Source organism: Copadichromis virginalis, linkage group LG14 (assembly GCF_057382275.1).
Source record: "Copadichromis virginalis isolate Kocher_CV1m ecotype Utaka linkage group LG14, C_Virginalis_male_GT1.1, whole genome shotgun sequence".
NCBI classification, from domain to species: domain Eukaryota; kingdom Metazoa; phylum Chordata; class Actinopteri; order Cichliformes; family Cichlidae; genus Copadichromis; species Copadichromis virginalis.
In genome coordinates this window covers 42178810-42202610 of record NC_140631.1, presented here as the reverse complement: position 1 = coordinate 42202610, position 23801 = coordinate 42178810, and the positions used below count along the sequence as shown (strand labels likewise).

The window sequence follows — 23801 nt, the reverse complement described above, 5'->3', positions numbered from 1 at the left end:
CCCTCACAGCCTCCGTACTCAAACACATGACCTGAGGTACAAACACCTGAACACGAGCTTCATCTCGGTGCTGCTGACAGGCCTGAAAAACTCCACATCCAAGAGCGACAGTAGCCAGTACATCGCTGCTCATCACTCAGAACCAAGCAGACGCCCGAGGACACCAGCGAGCCCAAAAGTATTTGGACACTCTTGAAAGGATCTGGATTCATGTGAATCTGTAAGCTGTAAAAAGTCTGTGAAAAGCATCTGATCTCTGGTGCAGACACGTTGCCCTCTCTGCTCACGCTCTGCACCGTCCTCCATCACAGACTCTGGGCTTCTCAAGTGTAGCTGGATTTCACCTCATGCAGGAGACGTCTTCACTTTGAAACGTCAGACTTAAAGGAAGTCAGGTGTTTCTTTTTTTAAGTACGTCAGACTTCAGACCATGACTGGGATGACTGGGAACCTACAGAGATGATCCAGCACTCGCTTTGATTTCACAGAAGTTTGCAGAGAAAAGCGTCTGGACTTCTTTAAGTTGCTTGAAGACGTTTCACCTCTCATCCGAGAAGAAGTCCAGGCGCTTTTCTTTGCAAGCTCCTTTGACCACGATGACCTGGATGACTGAGAACCTTCACAGACAGAAGTCAAAGTTCTTCTCATTAATGTAGAAGACAGAGCATCCAGACTCGCCGGCTCAGAGGTTGTGTTTGGACTTCATGATCTGAACATTTCTCAAAATCCCACAGCTTTGCCTGGAATAATTCAGGGAAGCTAGCATCACTCCGGCGCTCCAAAGCGTCTCCTTCCAGGTGAAGCTGCGACTCTTTGAGTCTTTCATACTGTTTTGTTTTCCATGAACTCGGAATCAGTGCACAAAGAACCAGCTGGACTGGTTTTCCACCCAATGATACGCATCATGCTCGATGCAAACAGAATAACCATAATGCATCAGTCCTCCCCGAGGGGGGGAACAGAGGAGCCAGATTATCCCTCCTCCTCTACCAGCTTAAGACACTAGTAGAAAGTCCTTTTACTTTTGGAAAATAGAATTTGTATATCCTCTACAAGGTGTTAGTACACGTGGAAAATGTAGTTATGCTATAAAGACTAGACAGAGTCTTGGAAAAACGAGACCCGCCCTGTAAAAAGCATCAGTGGTCTCAGGAGTCCGCACTGATCGTGCAGACTCGTGTGTTTAGTATTTGCTGTCGTGTTCCACAGAAAAAAACACGGTGATGCTGGGTAACAGGCATCTCCGAAAACGTTAGAGCACTTGTGCAAATATGTGATGTCCTGATGAATCGAGCAGATATTTGAAGTTTACACAGAAACATTCTCACATGAAAACATCTTAAAAGTTTATTTTGTGACCCAGAAAGAGTAATATAGTGGAACCCTGACTTCCAGAGGGTCTTTCGTAAGTCAAAATTCAAAGTCGAAGCACCTTTTTCCATCGCCTTTTGAGTGAGGCGATGCTGGCTGAAGACGAAGTTCTTGGTGGGGGAGGAGGTGGCGGAGGCTGAAGAAAGCATACGTATGCTTTCTTCAGCCTCCGCCACTGCCTCGTTAGAGTTTTGGACGAAATGCATTCTGGGATATTGCATTTCATCATTTCGAGCTGATTGGAGACCAAAACAGCCAATCAGATTTTTTTTGCATCCAAGTCTGCAATAAGGATGTTTAGCTTCAGCTGCTGATGCGTCTCAGTTTCCCTCGATTCCTGGGGCGGGGCCATCTCTGTCAGCGTTAGTGACGTTGTCACGATCCTGGGTCTTTTGACTCAGCGTTTTGAGTTTTAATTAATTCTGATGTTTATGGTTTATGTTTACGTCCATTAGCTTATCTAAGTTCATTTGCTTGGTAGTTTCCCCTTGTGTTTCCAACCCCCTCATTATGTTTCCTGTTTTATTTTGAAGAGGTCCTGTGTTCCTGTGTTTAGTTTTACTCTCCCGTTGTGACGTTGTTGTGTTCGTGCGTGTCAGCTGTTTGCATTTCCCTCGATATCCTCCTGTGTGGATTTGGTCCGTGTGTTTTCAGTCATTCCTCGTCAGGTCGTCTGTCTGTTCACGTCCCCAGGTATCCACGCCAGGTGTAGAAGCCTACATGCAGTTTAATTTGAAATGTATGCTTTTATTTTGATAGTGCAGAAAACAGGAAGTTGGGCGAGAGGAGAGTGGAGCCATATGGTTTTTTGACCTCGCAATCTCTCTTCATCCATTTTGAATTGACCTTTATAAGTTTTTGTAATTTGGAATTCTGTTGCTGTGTACCTGTTTGGACTTTTGAAGTAAATATTGAGAAGCTATCAAGGACTGCGGTTTCGTTTTTTGTTTTTTGTGGATAAGGAAAGAGGGACCAAGCGGAGCGTCAAGCTAAGGCTCCATTAGAAGGAAACCTACATTAGTCAAAAAACCTGCTCTTCACGGATTAATGGAGTTTGGAAACGCCTGACTATAAAGTAAGAAGGAAATACCGAACCGAGGAAAAACTGAAGATGGAAAACCGTAAGTCTTAAATTGCCTTGCCTTTTTTTTTTTAATTTGCTGAGGTGCATGTGTATTGATTGAGTTTGGAATTTTGCTACCCATGGACGAACAAAACAGTGGAAAAAGGATTGTAAAAATGACTGAGAAGGCTATGGAAGACTGCAAGACTAGAAATGTCAACACACGTAGACATAAGCTCTCTCAATTAACCGGCATGAAAAAAGAAATTGAGCAATTAATGGAAGATGATGCAAACGTTGACCTCGTTAAAAATAAATTACGAGTTGACTTTAGCTCTTTGCAGCAAGACTTTGCTAGCCTAAATTCTGAACTGCAACAACTTATGAGTGAAGAGGAATTTTTGGAAGATCAAAATAGTTGGTTTGATCCAAAGAACAAGTCCCTGAATGATTTCTTTTGGAAATGTGAAGGGTGGATGAATGAAGTCATGAAACTCTCTGAACAGAACAGAGAGGACGACACAAGAAAGCAGGCAGACAATAGGTCCATGTCATCAAAGTCGGCAAGCAAACGCTCCAGTAGATCTGGATCACAGCGCGGAAGCATTTCCTCTACATCTTCTACATCTTCCTCTATTAGATTAAAGGTAGAAATGGAGCGTGCTGCATTAAAGGCAAAGGCTGCAGCTCTGGAGAAGAGTTTGGCAATAGAAAAGGAAGAAGCGGATTGGTACGCAGAAATGAAAGGAAAAGAGGCTGCAATAAAGGCTAAAAAGGAAATGCATGCTATGCAGACTGCCCTTGCTGAGTCAGATGCAAAACTGGAAGTTTTGCAAAAATATGAAGATACACAGCCAGACATGAGCATTTTTGCAGATGATGATCAGAATGGCAAAACTGAAATTAAAACCACATTCCACCCAACATCGCAGTACGTCTCATCAGCACCCTACGATGGCGACGATGTGCAGACACCAATGCATGAAAGGACAGTGCCTGCGCCAAGCACTGAAAGGGCCGGTGAACCTGTGCTCGATAGTTTGTGTCAAGCCATTTCTCAGCAAGTTAATGTCACTGAGTACCTGGTAAAGAATCACAAAGCTTCTCTATTACCTGACATCTCCATTCCAACTTTCAACGGAGATCCACTTGAATACAACTCTTTTATCGGTTCCATTGAACATGGAATTGAAAACCGCACTGATAATAATCGTGATCGTCTACAGTATTTGCTTCAGTACACGAGTGGACAACCACATGAGTTGGTTAAAAGTTGCATCCACATGGAACCTTCAGTGGGTTATACAAAGGCGAAACAAATGCTCAAAGAGTTTTTTGGAGATGACTTTAAGATAGCTGAAGCCTACATAAAGGAGGCCTTGGATTGGCAGACAATTAAGCCAGAAGACGGCACTGCACTACAGTCCTTTGCATTGTTTCTCACCGGCTGCTACAATGCAATGACAGATGTTAACTACATGGAAGACTTGGATAATACGTCTAACCTAAGGGCATTAGCTAACAAGCTTCCTTACAAACTTAAAGAAGCGTGGCAAAAATATGCTTGTGACCTGCAAGACAAAACGAAGAAAAAGGTCAAGTTTAAGGATTTTGTCAACTTTATCAATAAGCAAGTTAGGTACGTGCTACACCCACTTTATGGAAATATAAGGGAAACTACAACAGGTGTGAAGGACTCATTCAGACAAAGAGCAAAGCCACAATATGCAGAGACATTCAAACCAAAGAAAGTGTTTACAACAGCAATCACTGACCCTCAAATGGAAAACAAGACAGAAAGTGCCAAACAAGTGGCATCAAAAACACGGACCGTCCAAGTGGATTCAAGCAGCAAACCTTGTGTTTATTGCAAGGGAGAGCAACACAACCTCCAAATCTGCAGAAAGCTCAAGGACAAGCCTCACAAGGACAAGATTGAGTTTTTAAGGAGCATAGGACTGTGTTTTGCCTGTTTGAAACATGGCCACATGAGTAGCAGCTGCAAAGACAAGCTCCATTGTCAAGAATGCTCTCGACTGCATCCTACCCTGCTGCACATCACCAATAGGGACTCACAAGAAGAAACAGCAAGGGGGGCTGCTCAACAGTTCGTATCAAGTGCTCTTGTACAAACAACAGCAACTTTCAGCATGACTGGGGCCGGTAAGGAAGATTGTATTCTTCCAATCGTTCCAGTACGTGTCAAGGCACAGAAAGGAACCAAGACAGTAACAACATATGCATTCTTGGATCAAGGCAGCTCAGCCACCTTTGTGACAGAGTCACTGATAAAACAACTGAACCTGAATGGACGAATTACGAAAATTTCACTCCGCACGATGGGAAATGACTCTGTTGTGAACACCTGCATTGTGACTGGACTGGAAGTCAGTAGTCTGGATGGTAGCCAGTTTATTAAGCTTTCAGAGGTGTATGCACAAGACCACATTCCTGTAAGTAAAAACAATATCCCAAGCCAAGAAGATGTTGACAGGTGGTCACACCTGACGGAAGTGAAACTTCCCACTATCCAAGCGGATGTTGGATTACTCATAGGAGTGAATGTTCCCAAAGCCATGGAACCGCTTAAGGTGGTAAACAGCGTGGACAATGGACCCTACGCAGTGAGAACAATATTAGGTTGGACAGTAAATGGACCACTTAGGAGTGGAGGCGATATGAGTGGGAGAAACAGATCGGCACAAGTGACTGTGAATAGGATATCAGTAGCCAGGTTGGAAGAGCTCTGGCAGCTACAGTTTAAGCAGGACTTTCCTGATGCAGGACAAGACGAAAATCTTGAAATGTCCAAGGAAGATCGTCAGTTTCTGAACATGGTGTCTCAGTCTGCAAAACTGGAGGATGGCCATTATAGTATTTGTCTTCCAGTGAGAAGCAAGGCGCTGTGCTTGCCAAGCAACAGAGAAGTCGCAGTGCAACATGCGCTGAACTTACAGAAAAGATTCACCAGAGATGTCAAGTTTTACGAGGAATATGTTGCATATATGGATGATATCCTAAAAAAGGGTTACGCGATCAAACTGAACGATGCTGAATGTAAGTCACTGGAGGGACGAACATGGTATTTGCCTCATCATGGAGTGAGACATCCGGTCAAGCAAAGGTTACGTGTTGTCTTCGACTGCGGGGCAAGCTTTCAAGGAACATCGCTGAACCAGCATCTCTTGCAGGGACCGGATTTGACAAGCTCACTGGTGGGAGTCCTCCTGAGGTTTCGACAGGAGATTGTGGCAGTAATGGCTGATGTGGAGGCCATGTTCCACCAGGTCAGAGTCAGCAAGGAAGATACAGATCTCCTCAGGTTTCTTTGGTGGTCTGATGGGAATTACAAGGAGAAGCTTGCAGAACACAAAATGTTGGTCCACATCTTTGGTGCCACCTCTTCGCCAAGTGTTGCATCTTTTGCACTTCAGAAATGCGCTACTGATTTCGAAAGGGAATTTGGTCAAGAAGCTGCAAGGACAGTCAAGAAAAATTTTTACGTGGACGACTGTCTTAAGTCAATTGCAGAGGAAGGTGCAGCAATCACCCTGTGTTCTGACTTGAGGAACATGTTGGCAAAAGGCGGATTTCGACTAACAAAATGGTCAAGCAACAGCAGAAAGTTGCTCAACTCAATTCCCGATGAAGAAAGAGCACAAGGATTTAAAGTTCTGAATCCGGACGAGAGTAATTTGCCGATGGAAAGAGCATTGGGAATTCAGTGGTGTGCTGAATCAGATCAGTTCAAGTTCAAGATCAACCTTAAAAACAGACCGAACACTAGAAGAGGACTGCTTTCCCTTCTCAGCTCCATCTTTGATCCACTGGGATTTGTTGCTCCGGTGATTCTGTGTGCGAAAAAAATCTTGCACGATTTATGTCGGAGGAAATACGGCTGTGATGAATACCTACCGGAGGACGTCATTAAGAGCTGGAATAAGTGGGTTGCAGATTTGCAAAGGCTTGACGACTTTGGAGTTGACAGGAGCATCAAGTCAAAGCAGTTTGGTGCACCAGTCTTTGCGCAGTTGCATCATTTCGCTGACGCAAGCGAAGACGCTTATGGCACAGCAAGCTACCTGTTGCTGCGCAATGCAAGTGGCGAGACTCAGTCCACCTTGGTAATGGCAAAGGCAAGGGTTGCACCTTTGAAGTGTCCAACCATCCCACGAATGGAACTGATTGCCGCAACAGTTGCAGTGAAGATGGATAAACTTCTAAAGAAGGAACTAGAAGTAGAACTGCATGAATCTGTTTTTTGGACAGATAGCACGGCTGTGCTAAAGTACTTGAATAGTGAAGGCACAAGATTCAAGACCTTTGTTTCTAATAGGATCTCAGTAATCTTGAGCCATTCTCACATTCGGCAGTGGAGATATGTCAATACCACTTTGAATCCAGCAGATCATGTCTCTAGAGGACAGACTGTTGCAGCATTCTTAAAATGTGGCGATTGGCTTTCGGGACCAAGTTTCCTATTCTGCTCAGAAGATCAGTGGCCGAAGAATCCAGATCCCAGAATGCTGGATTTTGATGACTTAGAGGTCAAAAGAGAAGCTCAGACACATGTCATTCAGATGCAAGGGCTCAAAGACGCAGTAGACCAGCTGATGAATCACTACTCATCTTGGACAAAGCTAAAGCGTGCTGTAGCCTGGTTCATGAAACTGAAGAGTTTGCTTAAGGAATTAATAGCAAAGAGAAAGGAAGCAAGCACAATGAGTGAGGAAATCAGGATGAGCCAATTCAAGAAAGCTTTCAAGGGAAAAAATCTAACCTGTGATGATTTGTCTAAAGCAGAAATGGAAATTGTGAAGTACTGTCAGAAGCAAAGTTTTGAACAGGACTTGGCAATGCTGAAAGAACATCAAAGGGTGAAGAAAAAAGGCTCTCTCTACAAGTTGACTCCAGTACTGCAAGATGGAGTCATAAGAGTTGGAGGAAGGTTGAGTCGAGCAGCGATGCCAGATGATGCTAAGCAGCAAGTCATCTTGCCAAAGGAGTCACATATCACACAGCTTGTGTTAAGACATACCCATGATGTTACAGCTCACGCCGGACGGAATCACATGTTGGCTCATCTGCGTCAAAAATTTTGGATCCCTGGAGCAAATGGAGCCATTAGAAGGTTCTTGTCAAAATGTGTCACCTGTAAAAGGCTACACGGAAGTACTGGCAAACAAATAATGGCAGATTTACCAAAATGCAGGATCCTGCCTGATGACCCTCCGTTCACCAAAGTAGGTGTTGACTACTTTGGTCCATTCCTGGTAAAAAGGGGAAGAAGTCAAGTAAAAAGATATGGTGTCATTTTCACATGTCTTACCATACGAGCTGTACATCTGGAGGTTGCATCTTCACTTGACACTGATGCGTGTCTCAACGCCATCAGAAGATTCCTTGCCAGAAGAGGACAAGTTAAAGAGATGTACTCGGATAATGGAACCAACTTCCGATCAGCTAACAGTGAGTTAAAGAAAGCAATTAAAGAATGGAACTCCAGTATGATCATAAAATCATTGCAGCAAAGGGGGATCCAATGGCATTTTAATCCACCAGCAGGATCTCACCATGGAGGAAGCTGGGAGAGACTCATCCGCTCAGTGAGAAAAATTTTGAACGTCACAGTAAAAGAACAACTGTTGGATGAAGAAGGTCTCCACACCTTGCTGTGTGAAGCTGAGGCTATTATAAACAGCAGGCCTATTACAAAGGAATCTTCAGATCCCAATGACCTGGAGGCTTTAACACCCAACCATCTCCTGTTGCTGAAGGTTAAGCCAGAATTACCCCCAGGAATCTTCAACAAGGATGCCCAGTATGTAAATCGCAGGTGGAGACAAATCCAATATCTTGCAGACATTTTTTGGAAACGCTGGTGCAAGGAATACCTCATGCAGCTCCAAGAGCGTCAACGATGGACTACACCTAAGAGAAATTTCCATGTTGGTGATGTCGTGCTGATCGTAGATGACACAGCACCCAGAAATTCATGGCCACTAGGAAGAATCGTAGAGACCTTTCCAGACCAGAAAGGTCTGGTGCGTCAGGTGAAAGTAAAGACCAAGACCAATGAGCTTTGTCGACCAGTTACAAAGCTGTGCCTTTTGCAAGAAGCTGAAGATAATTGATGCACTCTTCGAAAATCAAGAACTAGTTTCCTCTGAGGGGAGGAAAGTGAAAGAAGATTCTTTTAAGATAGTTGAAGTTCAGTTAAGTGATGTAGCCATAGATCTTTTCATTTAAGTTAAAGATTTTGTAGTAATTGTTTCAAAGACATTGATAACAATTAGGGGCCGGTAATGTAGAAGCCTACATGCAGTTTAATTTGAAATGTATGCTTTTATTTTGATAGTGCAGAAAACAGGAAGTTGGGCGAGAGGAGAGTGGAGCCATATGGTTTTTTGACCTCGCAATCTCTCTTCATCCATTTTGAATTGACCTTTATAAGTTTTTGTAATTTGGAATTCTGTTGCTGTGTACCTGTTTGGACTTTTGAAGTAAATATTGAGAAGCTATCAAGGACTGCGGTTTCGTTTTTTGTTTTTTGTGGATAAGGAAAGAGGGACCAAGCGGAGCGTCAAGCTAAGGCTCCATTAGAAGGAAACCTACACCAGGTTTAAGGTTTTTTCATGTTTTAGTTTTAGTTCCCCCAGTTTCGGTTATTGTTTAGTTTCACCCATGCCCTTTGTTTGTATTTATTTTGCCAGCCTTAATAAACTGCTCGTTTTCTGTTCATCCACGTGGCGTTTTTCATTGTTTTGGTTTGCATTTGAGTCCTGTTTTCACAACAAATACAGTCTACCTCTGCCAGACTGTGACACACGTGTATTTAATCTTTATTCTGAACCTGACCAATGAATTTTTAGTGTTTCAATAAAGACAAACTTAATTACGGTCCTTTTGCTAAAGCCCTCCCCGACAGCTTGACGCTTTTTACCCATCTAAGTGTTGCAGCACATTCATCCGTCATCTTGATGACGCAGTGCAACGGTCAACTTGGCAAAATTAAGCAGCTGTTGCTTTCCAAACCTCACAGGAGAGCATGGCTGATGCTACACTGCCTACATTCTGCTGTTACAGCGCCGATGCTTCTCATCAATCCTGGGAAAAGCGCGAGTGTAGGAATGGTTGGAGTCTTTGTTGGTTCTAAGTAGGGCTGCCACGATTAGTCGACTAGTCACGATTACGTCGACCATCAAAATCGTCGTCGACTGATTTAATAGTCGACGCGTCGTTTGAAGCTTTGTAAGATCCCAAAAGACGCAGGAATAAGTAGCAGGATTTAAGAGTGTAATAACGGACTGAAACAGAAGATGGCAGCACTGCATGTACAAGGATGCCAGCTGCCGTTAAACCCCGAAGAAGAAGCAGCTGTGTCCCAGAATTCATAGCGCAGCCCAACTCAGTTTCCAACAATGGCGGCAGCTAGCTAGTTTTAATATTACTCTTATTATTCTTTCTGGGTCACAAAATAAACGTTTAACATATTTTCAGGCGAGAATGTAGCTGTGTAAACCTCAAATATCTGCTCAGTTTATCAGGACACCGCATATTTTCAAAAGCGCTCCGACGTTTTCAGAGACATCTGTTACCCACTAGCTCGATAGTTAGCCGGGGGCTAGGTCACTAGAGCCGTGAGAACACCGGACTCCCGGCAGATCGCGTCTTTCGCTACTCAGGTTAAACATGATATATGAGTCACTTAGATAACTTAAACATGTTATTGTTTGGCTTTTTTCAGTCTTTTATTTGTTCCTGAGTAAATCTGTTTGGCTGAGATTAAAGTTATAGTTTTTACACAGCTGAATAAACATCAAGCAGACAGCTGATTATCAGAAGTGTGAGATGCTCGAGAGTTTACTCCGGTGTCCTGTTATATTTTAGATAGCAAGGAGTTTATTAAACTTCACCGAAACAATCTGCAAACTTCATTAAACTTTAATAAACTATCATCTTGTCTTTATTTTTAGTTAGCACCTTAAAGACTTAAAGCTGTAAGCTAATGATAGTCATATAAGAGCAGATGCTGCTGGTGCAATAAGCTGTAGTTTTACGTCCAATGGATGATGATCTGATTAGTGACTAATGCAAAAATAATCGGTGACTAGTGGACGATCAGAATAATCGTTTGTGGCAGCCCTAGTTCTAAGACAACCTTCATCAGTGTTTGTCAGTGTCGACCAGCACATCAATGCAACATCTCAGTGTCAGCAGATCGAAGCTCAGCTCACAAAGCTGTTAGAGGCCATCAAAGAGCCTGTGAAGGTCACACTCTGGGACTTTGATCCAATCTGTTCAGACACTGGCAGAAGTTTCAAAAAAAAGAAAAAAACCTGGCTGGTGTCAGAAGCGACGTTTGAATTCCCGGCCTGGTGGGGACGCCCATTCGCCGCCACTTTCACTCCTCGTCTTCGGAGTAAAAGCAGAGCTATCAGCTTAACGCTGACTCGGGCCTTTGTTTGTGCCGTGAATCGTGTTCGCAGTGTAACCACAGAAACCGGCAACGGTCGCTGAATTACTGATGGGTGAAGAAAACATGATTACGGTGAGTCTGTGCAGAGCCTTTCACGGGCTCTCTAATTGGATTTTGCGTTCCTTTAAGCGGCGCTCAGGAAGAGCTCGGCGAAAAAAAACTGTTCCTGAAGGGGAGCGGGCGCCAACACCCCCTCCCGTGGAAATAACACCGGCTGCTTTAAAGCGGGACTTTCAGCAGGTCTGCCGAGTCAGAAGAAAACAGCATTTTAAAAACTGCAGCTTCGCTCAGACGGGATTAAAACCGCAGGGGACGTCAGCACTCCCTGTAGTCCCGGATCAGCTCGCTGCTCGGGACGCTGAGCAGGAAAATCACGGAAACCTTCACGCTGCAATCTTCTTCTTAGTTTGGGTCACAGCGTCTACGATGAAGGGCAAGAAAACAAATAGAGAACAGAACAAATCAGGCCTGAAGACCGCTGCACCAACATCCCAGGAAAAGGAGTGAAAACATTCCCCTTACATCAGGTAGCAGCCGCTCATCGTGACCTCCAGTTCTGCTGCAAGCTTTCCTTCAGGGAACAACTACGAAGACCTGAGCAAGTGTCGTTTTGCCTGATTTCCCAACAGATGGATGAACTTGTCTGTATTTATGTTTCCCTTTGGTTTTAAAGGTGACGCCCTCCGAGGAACAAGTCTCGCCATCGTCGACCATCCCGGTAAAGTTTCCAGACAGTAATCTGAATTCCCGAGCGAAATAAACGAGAAATACCCCATCTTTGATTTAAGGGTCACCGAACAGTCGCTGACTGAGATTTTGTTCTGAATTAGCCTTATAATCCCACTTACACACACATCACAAAGCACAGCCCAGACACGTGCATGTCAGCTCACCTGGGCTGCAGGTGTGTCTGTGAGTGTGCATGGCTGCCTCACTGACGGCCCAGGGTGATCCCGAGTTCATTACTCCGGGTCACGTTGGTGCTCTCAGACCTACAATAGCAGCACCGCGGGGGATATGCTGTCCTCGGTGTCTCTGCAGGAAAGACATGAACTTCCTGACCCGATGATGGCTCACAGACACGTGTGTGAAGAATGTGTGTTACACACATACAGCACTAATACTCAGCTGTAATACCCTGAGCCTAACTCACCATGAGCCTAACTCACCCTGGGCCAAACTCACCCTGAGCCTAACTCACCCTCAGTCTAACTCACCCTCAGCCTAACTCACCCTGGGCCAAACTCACCCTCAGCCTAACTCACCCTGAGCCAAACTCACCCTGGGCCAAACTAACTCACCCTGAGACTAACTCACCCTGGGCCAAACTAACTCACCATGAGCCTAACTCACCCTCAGTCTAACTCACCCTGAGCCTAACTCACCCTCAACCTAACTCACCCTCAGCCTAACTCACCCCGAGCCAAACTAACTCACCCTGAGCCTAACTCACCCTCAGTCTAATTCACCCTGAGCCTAACTCACCCTGGGCCAAACTCACCCTGAGCCTAACTCACCCTGAGCCTAACTCACCCTCAACCTAACTCACCCTCAGCCTAACTCACCCTGAGACTAACTCACCCTCAGCCTAACTCACCCTGGGCCAAACTAACTCACCCTGAGCCTAACTCACCCTGAGCCTAACTCACCCCGGGCCAAACTAACTCACCCTCAGCCTAACTCACCCTGTCCCTAACTCACCCTCAACCTAACTCACCCTGAGACTAACTCACCCTTAGCCTAACTCACCCTGGGCCAAACTAACTCACCTTGAGCCTAACTCACCCTGAACCTAACTCACCCCGGGCCAAACTAACTCACCTTCAGCCTAACTCACCCTGTCCCTAACTCACCCTCAACCTAACAAACCCTGAGACTAACTCACCCTGGGCCAAACTAACTCACCCTGAGCCTAACTCACCCTGGGCCAAACTAACTCACCCTGAGACTAACTCACCCTCAGCCTAACTCAGCCTAACTCACCCTGGGCCAAACTAACTCACCTTGAGACTAACTCACCCTCAGCCTAACTCACCCTGAAACTAACTCACCCTGAGACTAACTCACCCTCAGCCTAACTCAGCCTAACTCACCCTGGGCCAAACTAACTCACCCTGAGACTAACTCACCCTCAGCCTAACTCACCCTGAAACTAACTCACCCTGAGCCTAACTCACCCTGGGCCAAACTAACTCACCCTGAGCCTAACTCACCCTGGGCCAAACTAACTCACCCTGAGACTAACTCACCCTCAGCCTAACTCAGCCTAACTCACCCTGGGCCAAACTAACTCACCTTGAGACTAACTCACCCTCAGCCTAACTCACCCTGAAACTAACTCACCCTGAGCCTAACTCACCCTGGGCCAAACTAACTCACCCTGAAACTAACTCACCCTGAAACTAACTCACCCTGAGCCTAACTCACCCTGAAACTAACTCACCCTGAGCCTAACTCACCCTGGCCAAACTAACTCACCCTGAGCCTAACTCACCCTGAAACTAACTCACCCTCAGCCTAACTCACCCTCAGCCTAACTCACCCTGGGCCAAACTAACTCACCCTGAGCCTAACTCACCCTGAGACTAACTCACCCTGAGCCTAGCTCACCCTGAGCCTAGCTCACCCTGGGCCAAACTAACTCACCCTGAGACTAACTCACCCTGAGCCTAACTCACCCTGAGACTAACTCACCCTGAGCCTAGCTCACCCTGGGCCAAACTAACTCACCCTGAGACTAACTCACCCTGAGCTAAACCAAGTCTCACTTTAACTCTAAAAACAAATTTTCATCTTCAAAAGTTCCACCGACAGGTCAGAAACACCAATCTGCTCTCTGCATACACACACACACACACACACACACACACACACACACACACACACAGACACACACGCACACACACACACATGCACACACGCACACACACAGACAAACACGCACACACACAGACACACATGCACACACAGACACACATGCACACACACAGACACACATGCACACACGCACACACACACACACACATGCACACACACAGACACACACACACACAGGCACACACACAGACACACACACACACAGACACACACACACACAGACACACGCACACACATGCACACACACAGACACACACGCACACACACACACACACATGCACACACAGACACACATGCACACACACAGACACACATGCACACACACAGACACACAGACACACACGCACACACACACACATGCACACACACAGACACACACGCACACACACACACACACACATGCACACACACAGACACACACGCACACATACACACATGCACACACACAGACACACACACACACAGGCACACACACACAGACACACATGCACACACACAGACACACACACACACACAGACACACATGCACACACACAGACACACAGACACACGCACACACACACACACATGCACACACACACACACACACATGCACACACACACACACATGCACACACACACACACACATGCACACACACACACACACACACACACACACACACACACACAGACACACACGCACACACACTCATTCGCATCAAACTGGTGTGACTTTATAAACTGAACACTAAAGCTGCCTCGTGACCTTTACCACCTGCAGGTCATCACTACGGCAACCACCTCCCATCCCAGAGGGCACATCATCACTCACAGTGACTCCTCATTGACCCCTGACCCTCCTCCACCCTCCGTCAAACCTCCACCCAATTCCAAGCCTATATCTCTGCCCAGTAAACTCCACCTGCTCTGCAAAACTCAGATTTAAGAAACTGTGACGGAGCGCTCAGGATCCATCAGTTAATGGAGAAGAAGTCTCAGCTCCAGTCATTAGGCTGATGAAGACGAGGGTGGGGAGGACGATAGAGACCGGTTATTAGAAGAAATGGACGGGAAATATTCTGCTGCCAGCTGGAAATGATGATGATGGAAATCTGATTTTCAGGGTTTCACAGCTGAGGAACAGGAGCAGGCGGCGGCTCTACCAACACACAAGAGGCCGAGGAAAAAAAAGATGATGATGATGACGTAAGCGATGAAGGTCAGAGGTCACACTCGCACACGTCTTCATTTGTTTTGTTGCTCAGATGGAAACTGTGGGTGTCTTAAGACAGGAAGTCACAGAGCTGCAGACAGGAAACAGTAAACCCTGCCCAGCCCACACACACACACACACACGCACGCACACACACACACACACACACACACACACACACACACCAAACAACCAAAGAAAGTGGATAAAAACTCTCCGAGTGGAATGAAGGTTTAATGGTGCTGGTGTGTGTTTGTGCAGCTGCACTGTGAGAATGACACACGTGGATCTTGTTTTATTAGATGGCGCTTCAGCCTTTGCTTCTCCACACACCGATTTGTGGGGATAACAGAGTGAACGGGGACAAAAGGTCCCACAGACCAAATAGTACCCACAGAAGGAGGGCGGAGCAAACCAAACCTGGAAACGCCCTCGGTAAATACAGAGGCTGATTACACCGGGCGGGACCCCGACACACAGAGCAGTCTTAAACATCTGTACCTTAATGCAGACACACACACACACACACACACACACACACACACACACACACACACACACACACACACACACACACAGAGGTCAGGACCTCTGACATCACATGTCCAGTACAACGTTCTCTGACGTCCAATCACCTGCTCTGTAGGTATAATTGTGGGGTCTGCACAGACCTGTATTTAGTTGCTATCATCTCTTCATGAACTTTTCCACTCCAAGTGAATCTGCAGTGGAAAAGTGACCTCAATAAAAACCACTGAGGGCTTTCTTCCCCTGAGCTCGCCCCTCAGCCAGTCTGTGCATCAGCCTATTTCAGTCTGAGATCCTTGCAGTCGCCAAACCGGACGGCCAACAAGCGATGCTTTGTTTTCCAGACTTTCCACAACTTCCTCTAAACTTTGATAAACACTTCCGGGAGAGATTTTCCTTCCAGGGACTCGCCCATTTAAACTCAATTAAGCTGAATAATAATCTTTTAATTCCAGGAAACTATTGATACGTTGCATTCATGACTGCAGACACAGCTCACGTGTTCATTCTCTGTGAGACAAACTGCAGAGTGCAAACTCGCGGAGCTGCAAAACAAAGTGTTCCTGTTTGCGTCACACTGCAGGGAGTCACTTTCAGGGGGCTCGGCTTGTTTGGTGTTCGGCTCTCTCGGCTCAAGTCTCTCAGCGTGTGACTCCTCGACCAGTGTATCGGTTACTGTCTGAAGCAGTCAGCATCAGAATGGCTGCTGCTCGTACCTGTGCAGGGCTCAGCTGTCATCACAGCACTGCTGGGTATTTAAGGTCCAGCCCAAAACTTCCTGTTGTGCGAGTCCTGCGAGCCCGCTGTGGGTCACACTCCCACTATGCAGACACATTGTTAAATAGCTAATAAGAAGCTAAATCACTGTCAGACAGCAGCTGCTGGTTTTACACACAGTTAAAGCACAACACCTCAAACAGACTCACACCTCAGATATCCTCACATTCGCACACGTGTGTCTGCGTTCCTGACAAATCACATCACTGCAAAGGTGAGTATCAGATCTGGAGTACCACAAGGCACCCGATGAGGACCTCTGACTCTTAGTTGTTTTATTTATGTGCAGCTGCTCCCACTTCCACCCACACCCTGATGACACTGACTTATCTTTGCATCCTGCCAGCAGACCCCAGTCACCCACGCAAACCCAGCAGCACAGATAACAGAGCGGTGTCCTCTGGGAGCAGGCGGCCTGCTGTAAACTCGCTTCACTTTATTTCAGAGAAAACTGATTTTGGTCTGTACAGTTAATGTCCTGCTTCGTAACACCTGTACAGGGTGAAGTTAATGTTTAAACTCTACGTTAAGAAGGGCGTGGCCTCTTTGACAGCTGCTTGGTGATACAGGTAGCTGCTGGGCTTCACCCTGGGTAACAGGAGTCCCTGGAATACTGTGTGCTACTGAGTTACAGGTATCGATGTGTGTGTGTGTGTGTGTGTGTGTGTGTGTGTGTGTGTGCGTGTGTGTGTGTGTGTGTGTGAGATGCTCCAATACGGTCTTATCCAAATATGGTCACTTCTGGCACCATGAAAACCAACACAGCCATGGCCAAAACACCAGAGACCAGTGGGTGGTGTCATGCAGCTCCATCTTTACTATCAAAGTGTGCAGGAGCAGATCTACCTGCAGCCACAAGCTAACTGTCCACCTCAGCTCCGCGAGGTGAGGAGAAGAAGAAGAGTGTTTTTGTCTGTTCTTCTTCTGTGGTTATAAACAAACCTACACCATTGGGATCAGTGTGTGTGTGTGTGTGTGTGTGTGTGTTTACAAACCTGTTGCGTCACACTCATTTCTGATCAGGCTGTTTGATCCGTGACGTCACTGTCAGGTCAGCCCTGATTTCAGGCCTGCCAGTGTTCCTGCTCACGCGCACGCACGCACACGCACGCGTGCACACACACCGACGACAGTGACTGACAGGTGATCAGCATCACAGAGAACACGCGTGGGCTGCGAGTGTCACGCGTCCGGGCGCGCTGTGTGTGTGTGCGTACTCACGGTGTTCCGGAGGTCCTGCAGCGCTACGCTCATCCTGGAGCTCCGTCCCCGAAATCAGAGCGCTACCGACGACCGCTCCGCCGGCCCATCCTCCCGGGTGTCCGTCCGTCTGTGCCGCGCTCTGGCCGTCTGTGTGTGTGGGTGCGAGTCTGTGCGTGTGTGTCGTCCCGGTGTCCTTTTGTCTGTGTGCAGCAGGAGCAGCAGGAGGAGGATCGGGAGGTTTTTCGGTTTTCTCCGCTTCTCTCTCTCTCCCCCTCTCTCTCCTCAGACCCCGCCCAACATCCAACCGGCCTCTTCCTCTCACAAACAAACACACCCCGAGACACACAGGGACTGACGTCACTCACACGGCCCTACGTCACCTCCTCCAGCTCCTCGTCGCTCTGTGGCTGCGGTAAGTTCCGCACTGAGTTTTTTGTGAATTCCCCACGCGTGGCCTCATTCACCCCCTGTGGGGCGAAAATCCGCCGCTGTTAGCCCTCCTCCTCCCTTAATATTACACTTTCATTTCTTCCTCCAACTCCCAGAATCCACGGCGGCAGTGACTCCTGTGACCGCAGAGCTTCAGCCTCCACGACCCTGAAGGTTTAACCTTACCGCGCGCACATCACGGCACGGTCACCGGCATCCGTGATGACGATACTCAGATCAAACCGAACAAAGTAAAAACTCTAAAAAATGTACTTGTTACAAACACAGAAGCAGCTGACCTGCACATCTGCTCACATCTGCTCACAGAGCACACGTGCTCTCTGCTCATGTTGTCTTCACGCTGAATCATTTTTTAAGAACTTATTTTAACTGCACTCAACAAACAACCCTCCCAAACATCAAGGACCAGACTGCAGCGTATTTCTTCACATCAATATACGGCCGCTAGTGGCCCGCAGGCCGCGAGTTTGAGACCCTGCTCTAAGGGTGTATAATGTAAACAGAATTGGTCCCAGCACTGAACCCTGTGGAACTCCACAATCAACCTCAGCGTGTGAAGAGGACTCTCCATTTATATAGACACACACACTGAGACATATACTAAGTGTATTTTTAGGAGTATTCTGTATACTATTTTAAGTCTTTATTCTGATCATTTACAAAAGTCAACGATGCTCATAAAACCGAAACACTTGTTTAAAATGTAAACACGCTGAAAACGAACACATCATAACGTCACGGCGTTCGCTGGTTCTGATCTGCTGCTCTCAGCTCAGTTTATCCTTCACACCGGGAACTGGACACACGCGAAGCCGCGAATGTGATCCATCGTTTTCCAGGAAGGGAAGTGTTCTTTATCACCTCAGGGCCACCATACTACACCACCCTTAAACCACTCTCTGTATCTCTATGAGTAGATGTGTAGTTAATGGTCAGTGTGAGAGCTGAACGCCGAGGACTCCATCAGCCTCACAGGACAGGCGTAGAAACCGCCTCTGTCAGTGCGCCCCAGGGCGGCTGTGGCTACACTGTAGCTGCCATCACCAGTGTGTGAATGTGTGTGAATGGGTGGATGATTGTGTGTAGTGTAAAGCACTTTGGGGTCCTTAGGACCAAGTAAAAGCGCTTTACAAATACAGACCATTTACAGACAGACCAAATCAATAAACTGTTTATTGCTCTTCCTGCTCTCAACGGCCCTTTGGGGGACGCTCACATGCACGAACCACGAGTCAGTGAGAGCTTTCATAACGGTCTGAATTTATCTGTCCAGCAAACTTCAATCCAGGGGATTTTCCTCTGAGGACGCTCCAGCACGCTTCACTGCTTTGTGTCCAGGTACACAAACCTCAGAAATCTCCAAAGCTCAGACAGAACAACGTGTAACAACAGTAACAACGTGTTTGAGACAGAGGATGGAGGGAGGGGCTGCACGAGCATAAGACAAAGAAGGATTATTCTGAGCAGTGAATCATGCAGAACTCATCCTCTTTAACTTTATCCAATCAAAATGTCGGCCGAGGGAATGAAAGGATCAAGAAGATGAAACGAGCGTTTATAAAGACGACTGCGCTGCATGTGAGCTGACGCTGTCACCTGGAGCAGGTGGGCGGGGTCAGACGGGTTGAGCAGGTTCTCCCACATCACGGCTCACAGGAGGCACAAACCAGGAACCGGCTGGACTGGATCAGCAGGAGGAGGAAGTGCTCAGATTTCAGCATCAAAATAAAATTTCACCTGGGAGCAGGCCACATTATTAGGTACACCTGGAGCTCAGACAGGTTCTTCTTTTTTCAGTGACTCACGCTGTCACCTGTGTCTGTGTCACACCTGCTTCCTCATTAAACTGTGGAGATGAAGTCAAAGTTATCCAGCAGCTCCCCCTGCTGGCCACAGACACACAGTACGAGCAGCAGTTCTTCAGCCTCTGTGAGCTACTCGCCCGTGACGTCACGTGGAGGAGCGTCGCACAGCTCCCTTCTTTTCCTTGTTTGCCAGACGCCTCTCTAATGGAGGCTGTTCTCTTTCTAAAGTGTTGACGTGTTTCTGTCAGATGATAGTGAACGGTCTGTCCAGCAGGACGTGCTCCACCAGGTGGCAGCACATCATCAATCCTCCAGGCGTCGCTGCTGTTCTCACAGAGCTGAGCGAGCACCTCTTCTGTCACACACACACCCTCTGCATGTCCTCCTTCACTGCGTTCATCAGCCTCTGAGCTCGTCCTCTTCTCCTCCAGCCTGGCAGCTCCATCATATCCACTCTCCCTCCCTTGAATCCTCATTTGTTCCTGTTCATTTTGTCATTCTGTCTTGTGTTATTTGTGTTGCTGGCTCCAAAGCAAACTGCCCCTCTGTGGATGATAAAGTGTTCCTCTGCACACCTCCTCTGACAGACTGTGGCGTCTAACACCTTCAGCTGGGCCTCCTCCTCCTCCATGCATCGCAGCAGGTCTCACCGCCGTCTTTAAACCTTCCCTTTACCTCTTGCTGCTCTCCTTCAGCCACCACCCATGACACCTGTCTCCACCCACTCCACCCTGCCTGCTCTCTCATCTTCACCTGTCTCGGGTACCGTCCACGGCTTTAAGGTTGACCCCAGCTATTTAAGCTCATCCACCTTCACTACCTCTCCTCCTGTCTGTGTCTCCACTGGGTTTGTAACCTCCACCTGCTCCCTGCTCTCACTGCAGACCATCTGACTCCTGCCTGATGCATTCATGTGATGGTTTATCATCTGTAGATAGAAACGAACTTCTGAATCTAAAAGAATTTAGACCGTTCTTGCTGTTTGGACCAGGAAATGACTGATGATGTCATCTCCTGACAGATTCTTTCTTTCTTTAGTGCATCAACCTTTCACCATCTTTTTGTCTTCTTTCTTTCCATCTTCAGTTTTCTTGTTCTTTATTTCTTTTCATTTTCTTCCTGCCCTCTTTTTTCTGACGGTTCTTCCAAAGAAGACGACCTCCCTTCCTCATCACATCCTCTCCTCTTCATCCTCTCCTCTCATTTCCCTGTGAGGAAGGAGAGAGGAGAAGAGGCAGTGAAGGAGAGGAGGTGAAGTGAATGAGGAGCTCTTCAGCGTCACCTTGTCATTGAGCAGAAGAAAAGCAGCAGCTGCATCTGTCAAAGAGACGAAGACGAGCTGTGGTGAAAACCTTCAGCTTCTCGCTGTCGGGTGACTTCTTATTGTGGGAGAGACGCCGGCGACGCTCAAACACCTGCAGGAAGCTGACTCATCCTCACCTGTGCGCTCCAAACGTCACTTTACATGATGCGGCGGCGTTTGCGTCGCTTCCCCTTTCAGTTTTTAATCAAACACAGTTACAGCTGAAGGTCAGCCTCCTGAAAACAACGTTTTCTTTTGTGCATCTTTGTGAAGCTTCAGTGAATCAGATGTGAAGTCATCACAGGCTGTGCTGCAGACTCAAACGTGGACCATGTCTCCTCCAGGTCCTCTCCATGATGGACTCTGCGCCTGGTTTTAGATCTCACCATGGAAGAAAGAAAAAGGCCGATGGCTAAAGGAGGAACTGTGGAGATCGTCTGGAGTCACGCAGACACTCAGACGTTGTCGTGTCGATGGACAAAGAGACGCTCATGGATATTCAGAGTCTTGAAGTTGAGGCAGATATCGTCCCAGCAGCTGGCTCCTTACCTGAGCCAGGTGGAGCTCTTACCTGCAGCGTTTCACAAACACGGGCCTTCATTTTGTTTCGAGGTTAAAGTGACTCATCTGTATAAACGGCGTACAGTGAAAGACGTGTGGATGTGTGAACAAACTGAAGCTCAGCGAGGTTTTAATCAGGAGGAAGCAGCTGCTGCAGGGGTCAAAGGTCGCGTCTCTTAAATGTTAAACTCTGAAATTTGTGTCATCTTTTCGCTGCAGACTGAACCCAGAGCACGCCGCGCCTACCCATCATGCACTGGGCCCCACACAAACCTCACAGTCTGACTCACCTCCAAACCTGGAGGCTGATGATAACGTCACCGCGGCAACACGCTGTGTTTCTCCACTTATCAGCTGCTCTGTGATTGGTTAGCCCTGCTGATCGCAGTTTGACCTCTGATCTCCTGAATGCTGCTGACATCATCGTGCTCTGTGTGTGTGTGTGTGTGTGTGTGTGTGTGTGTGTGTGAGTGTGTGTGTGTGTGTGTGTGTGTGTGTGTGTGTGTGTCTGTGTGTGTGTGTGTGTGTGTGTGTGTGTGTGTGGCTTCTGATGATGATTTCACCTTAAAAAGACGACTAATCAGCTGCTGCATACATCACACACACACACACACACTCACACACACACACACACACACACACACACACACACACACACTCACACACACACACACACACACACACACACACACACACACACACACACAGAGTTAAAAGGCAGTGTGCGCTGTGTTCCAGTGAAGCTTTCAGATGTAATTAACGCTCATTAAGGTTTATTGAAGCTGTTTAAATGCTGGCGTGTGATTGGCTGACGGGCTGATTGGCGGCTCAGGCTCTTTGTGCAGCTGCAGCTGCCGTTTCCTGTTTAATAAAGAAACGCTCATTTCTTAACAAGACGGAGAGGTGTACGACGTCACGGCAGCTTCCTGTCAGAGGCTGAACGCACCTGCACATCCACCTAAAGATGACTCGCTGCTGCTGAAGCAGATGATGGAGATGATGTCAGGTTGAGGCTGTCGCGTTTAGACAGGTTCAGGATGAATGTCACCTATATGTCTGTTAGTACACAAACCTCACCGCAGCCGTAGCACCAACACAGCTACAGCCACCGGTGTCACCGTCCACCTGTCAGTCAAAGAGGCCACGCCCCTAATAATGCACACTTTAAGTCTTGATAGGATTAAAGCGTGGATGACTGTGCAGACTGTTGTTACACATTAATGATACATAGTACCCACTGTTTGCTGATCATCAGCGTTTTCCTCGTTATTCTGCCGCCTGTGTTCCACGTGTCTGGTCTGTGTTTCCGTTATATTATCCGTGTCTTTGTGTTTATTCGGTTCAGGTGTTTAGTCTCACTGTGAGTTTCCTGCTTTATTCTGATAGTCTCTTGTCCTGTGTGTAATAAAGGTCAGTTTGTTATCTGAGTTTGTACTTCTGGTCCCACTACACATGACAAAAACTCAGTGGGGTGTGCAGTGTGTCGTTTAAACAAAGCAGCACGAGGCCTAAAACCTCTGAAAGTTCTGACACAGGAGCTGAGAGAAGATCTGGACCGTCAGCTGATCATTACTGTCCACTGATCCTCATCAGAGATGCCTCAGTGGAAGGACGGCTGCCAGGAAGCCGTGCTTAACGAAGGGAAACAGATATGAAAATGACACGAGAACTGGCGATCAGAAATAGTCACCGAATAGTGACGAGTTAGAATGAAACCGTTTGCATGTTTCGTAAATAAAAACATCAAGAAATGGCTCAAGACTTTTGCACATTACTGTTTCTGTTGAATTAAATTCAGAATAAATGTAAAATGGAAGAACATCTGACTCTTCTATTGTGTGTGGTTCTGCAATCAGTCGACATTACCTGCTGAGTTATCTTATCTTATTTTATCTTATCTTATTTTATCTTATTTTATCTTATCTTGTCTTATTTCGTCTTGTCTTGTCTTATCTTATCTTATTTTATCTTATCTTATTTTATCTTATTTTATCTTATCTTGTCTTATTTCGTCTTGTCTTGTCTTATCTTATCTTATGAGGCTTCGAACCTCTTTAGGCTTTAATTAGGATTTGAGGCTGGAAGGCAAACACGAATGCCTCAAATTAGCCAAAGTCTTTTATTGAAGGTAATTAAATGCTGAAATTTAATATTGAAAAAGGGAAGACACTCTGCTGCACGCCGCTGTGAA

General features: G+C 46.8%; 1 protein-coding gene across 1 annotated transcript in view; it reads right to left on the bottom strand.

Moving 5' to 3' along the window:
• Positions 1-17846, bottom strand: part of ece2b (endothelin converting enzyme 2b) — a 38085-nt gene extending 20239 nt beyond the window's left edge. Inside the window, exon 1 of the mRNA XM_085431017.1 lies at positions 17510-17846. Within this exon, the coding sequence (XP_085287143.1) occupies positions 17510-17542 (33 nt within the window). The 5' untranslated portion in view covers positions 17543-17846. The remainder of the gene's footprint in view (positions 1-17509) is intronic.
• Positions 17847-23801: the final 5955 nt, after the last annotated feature.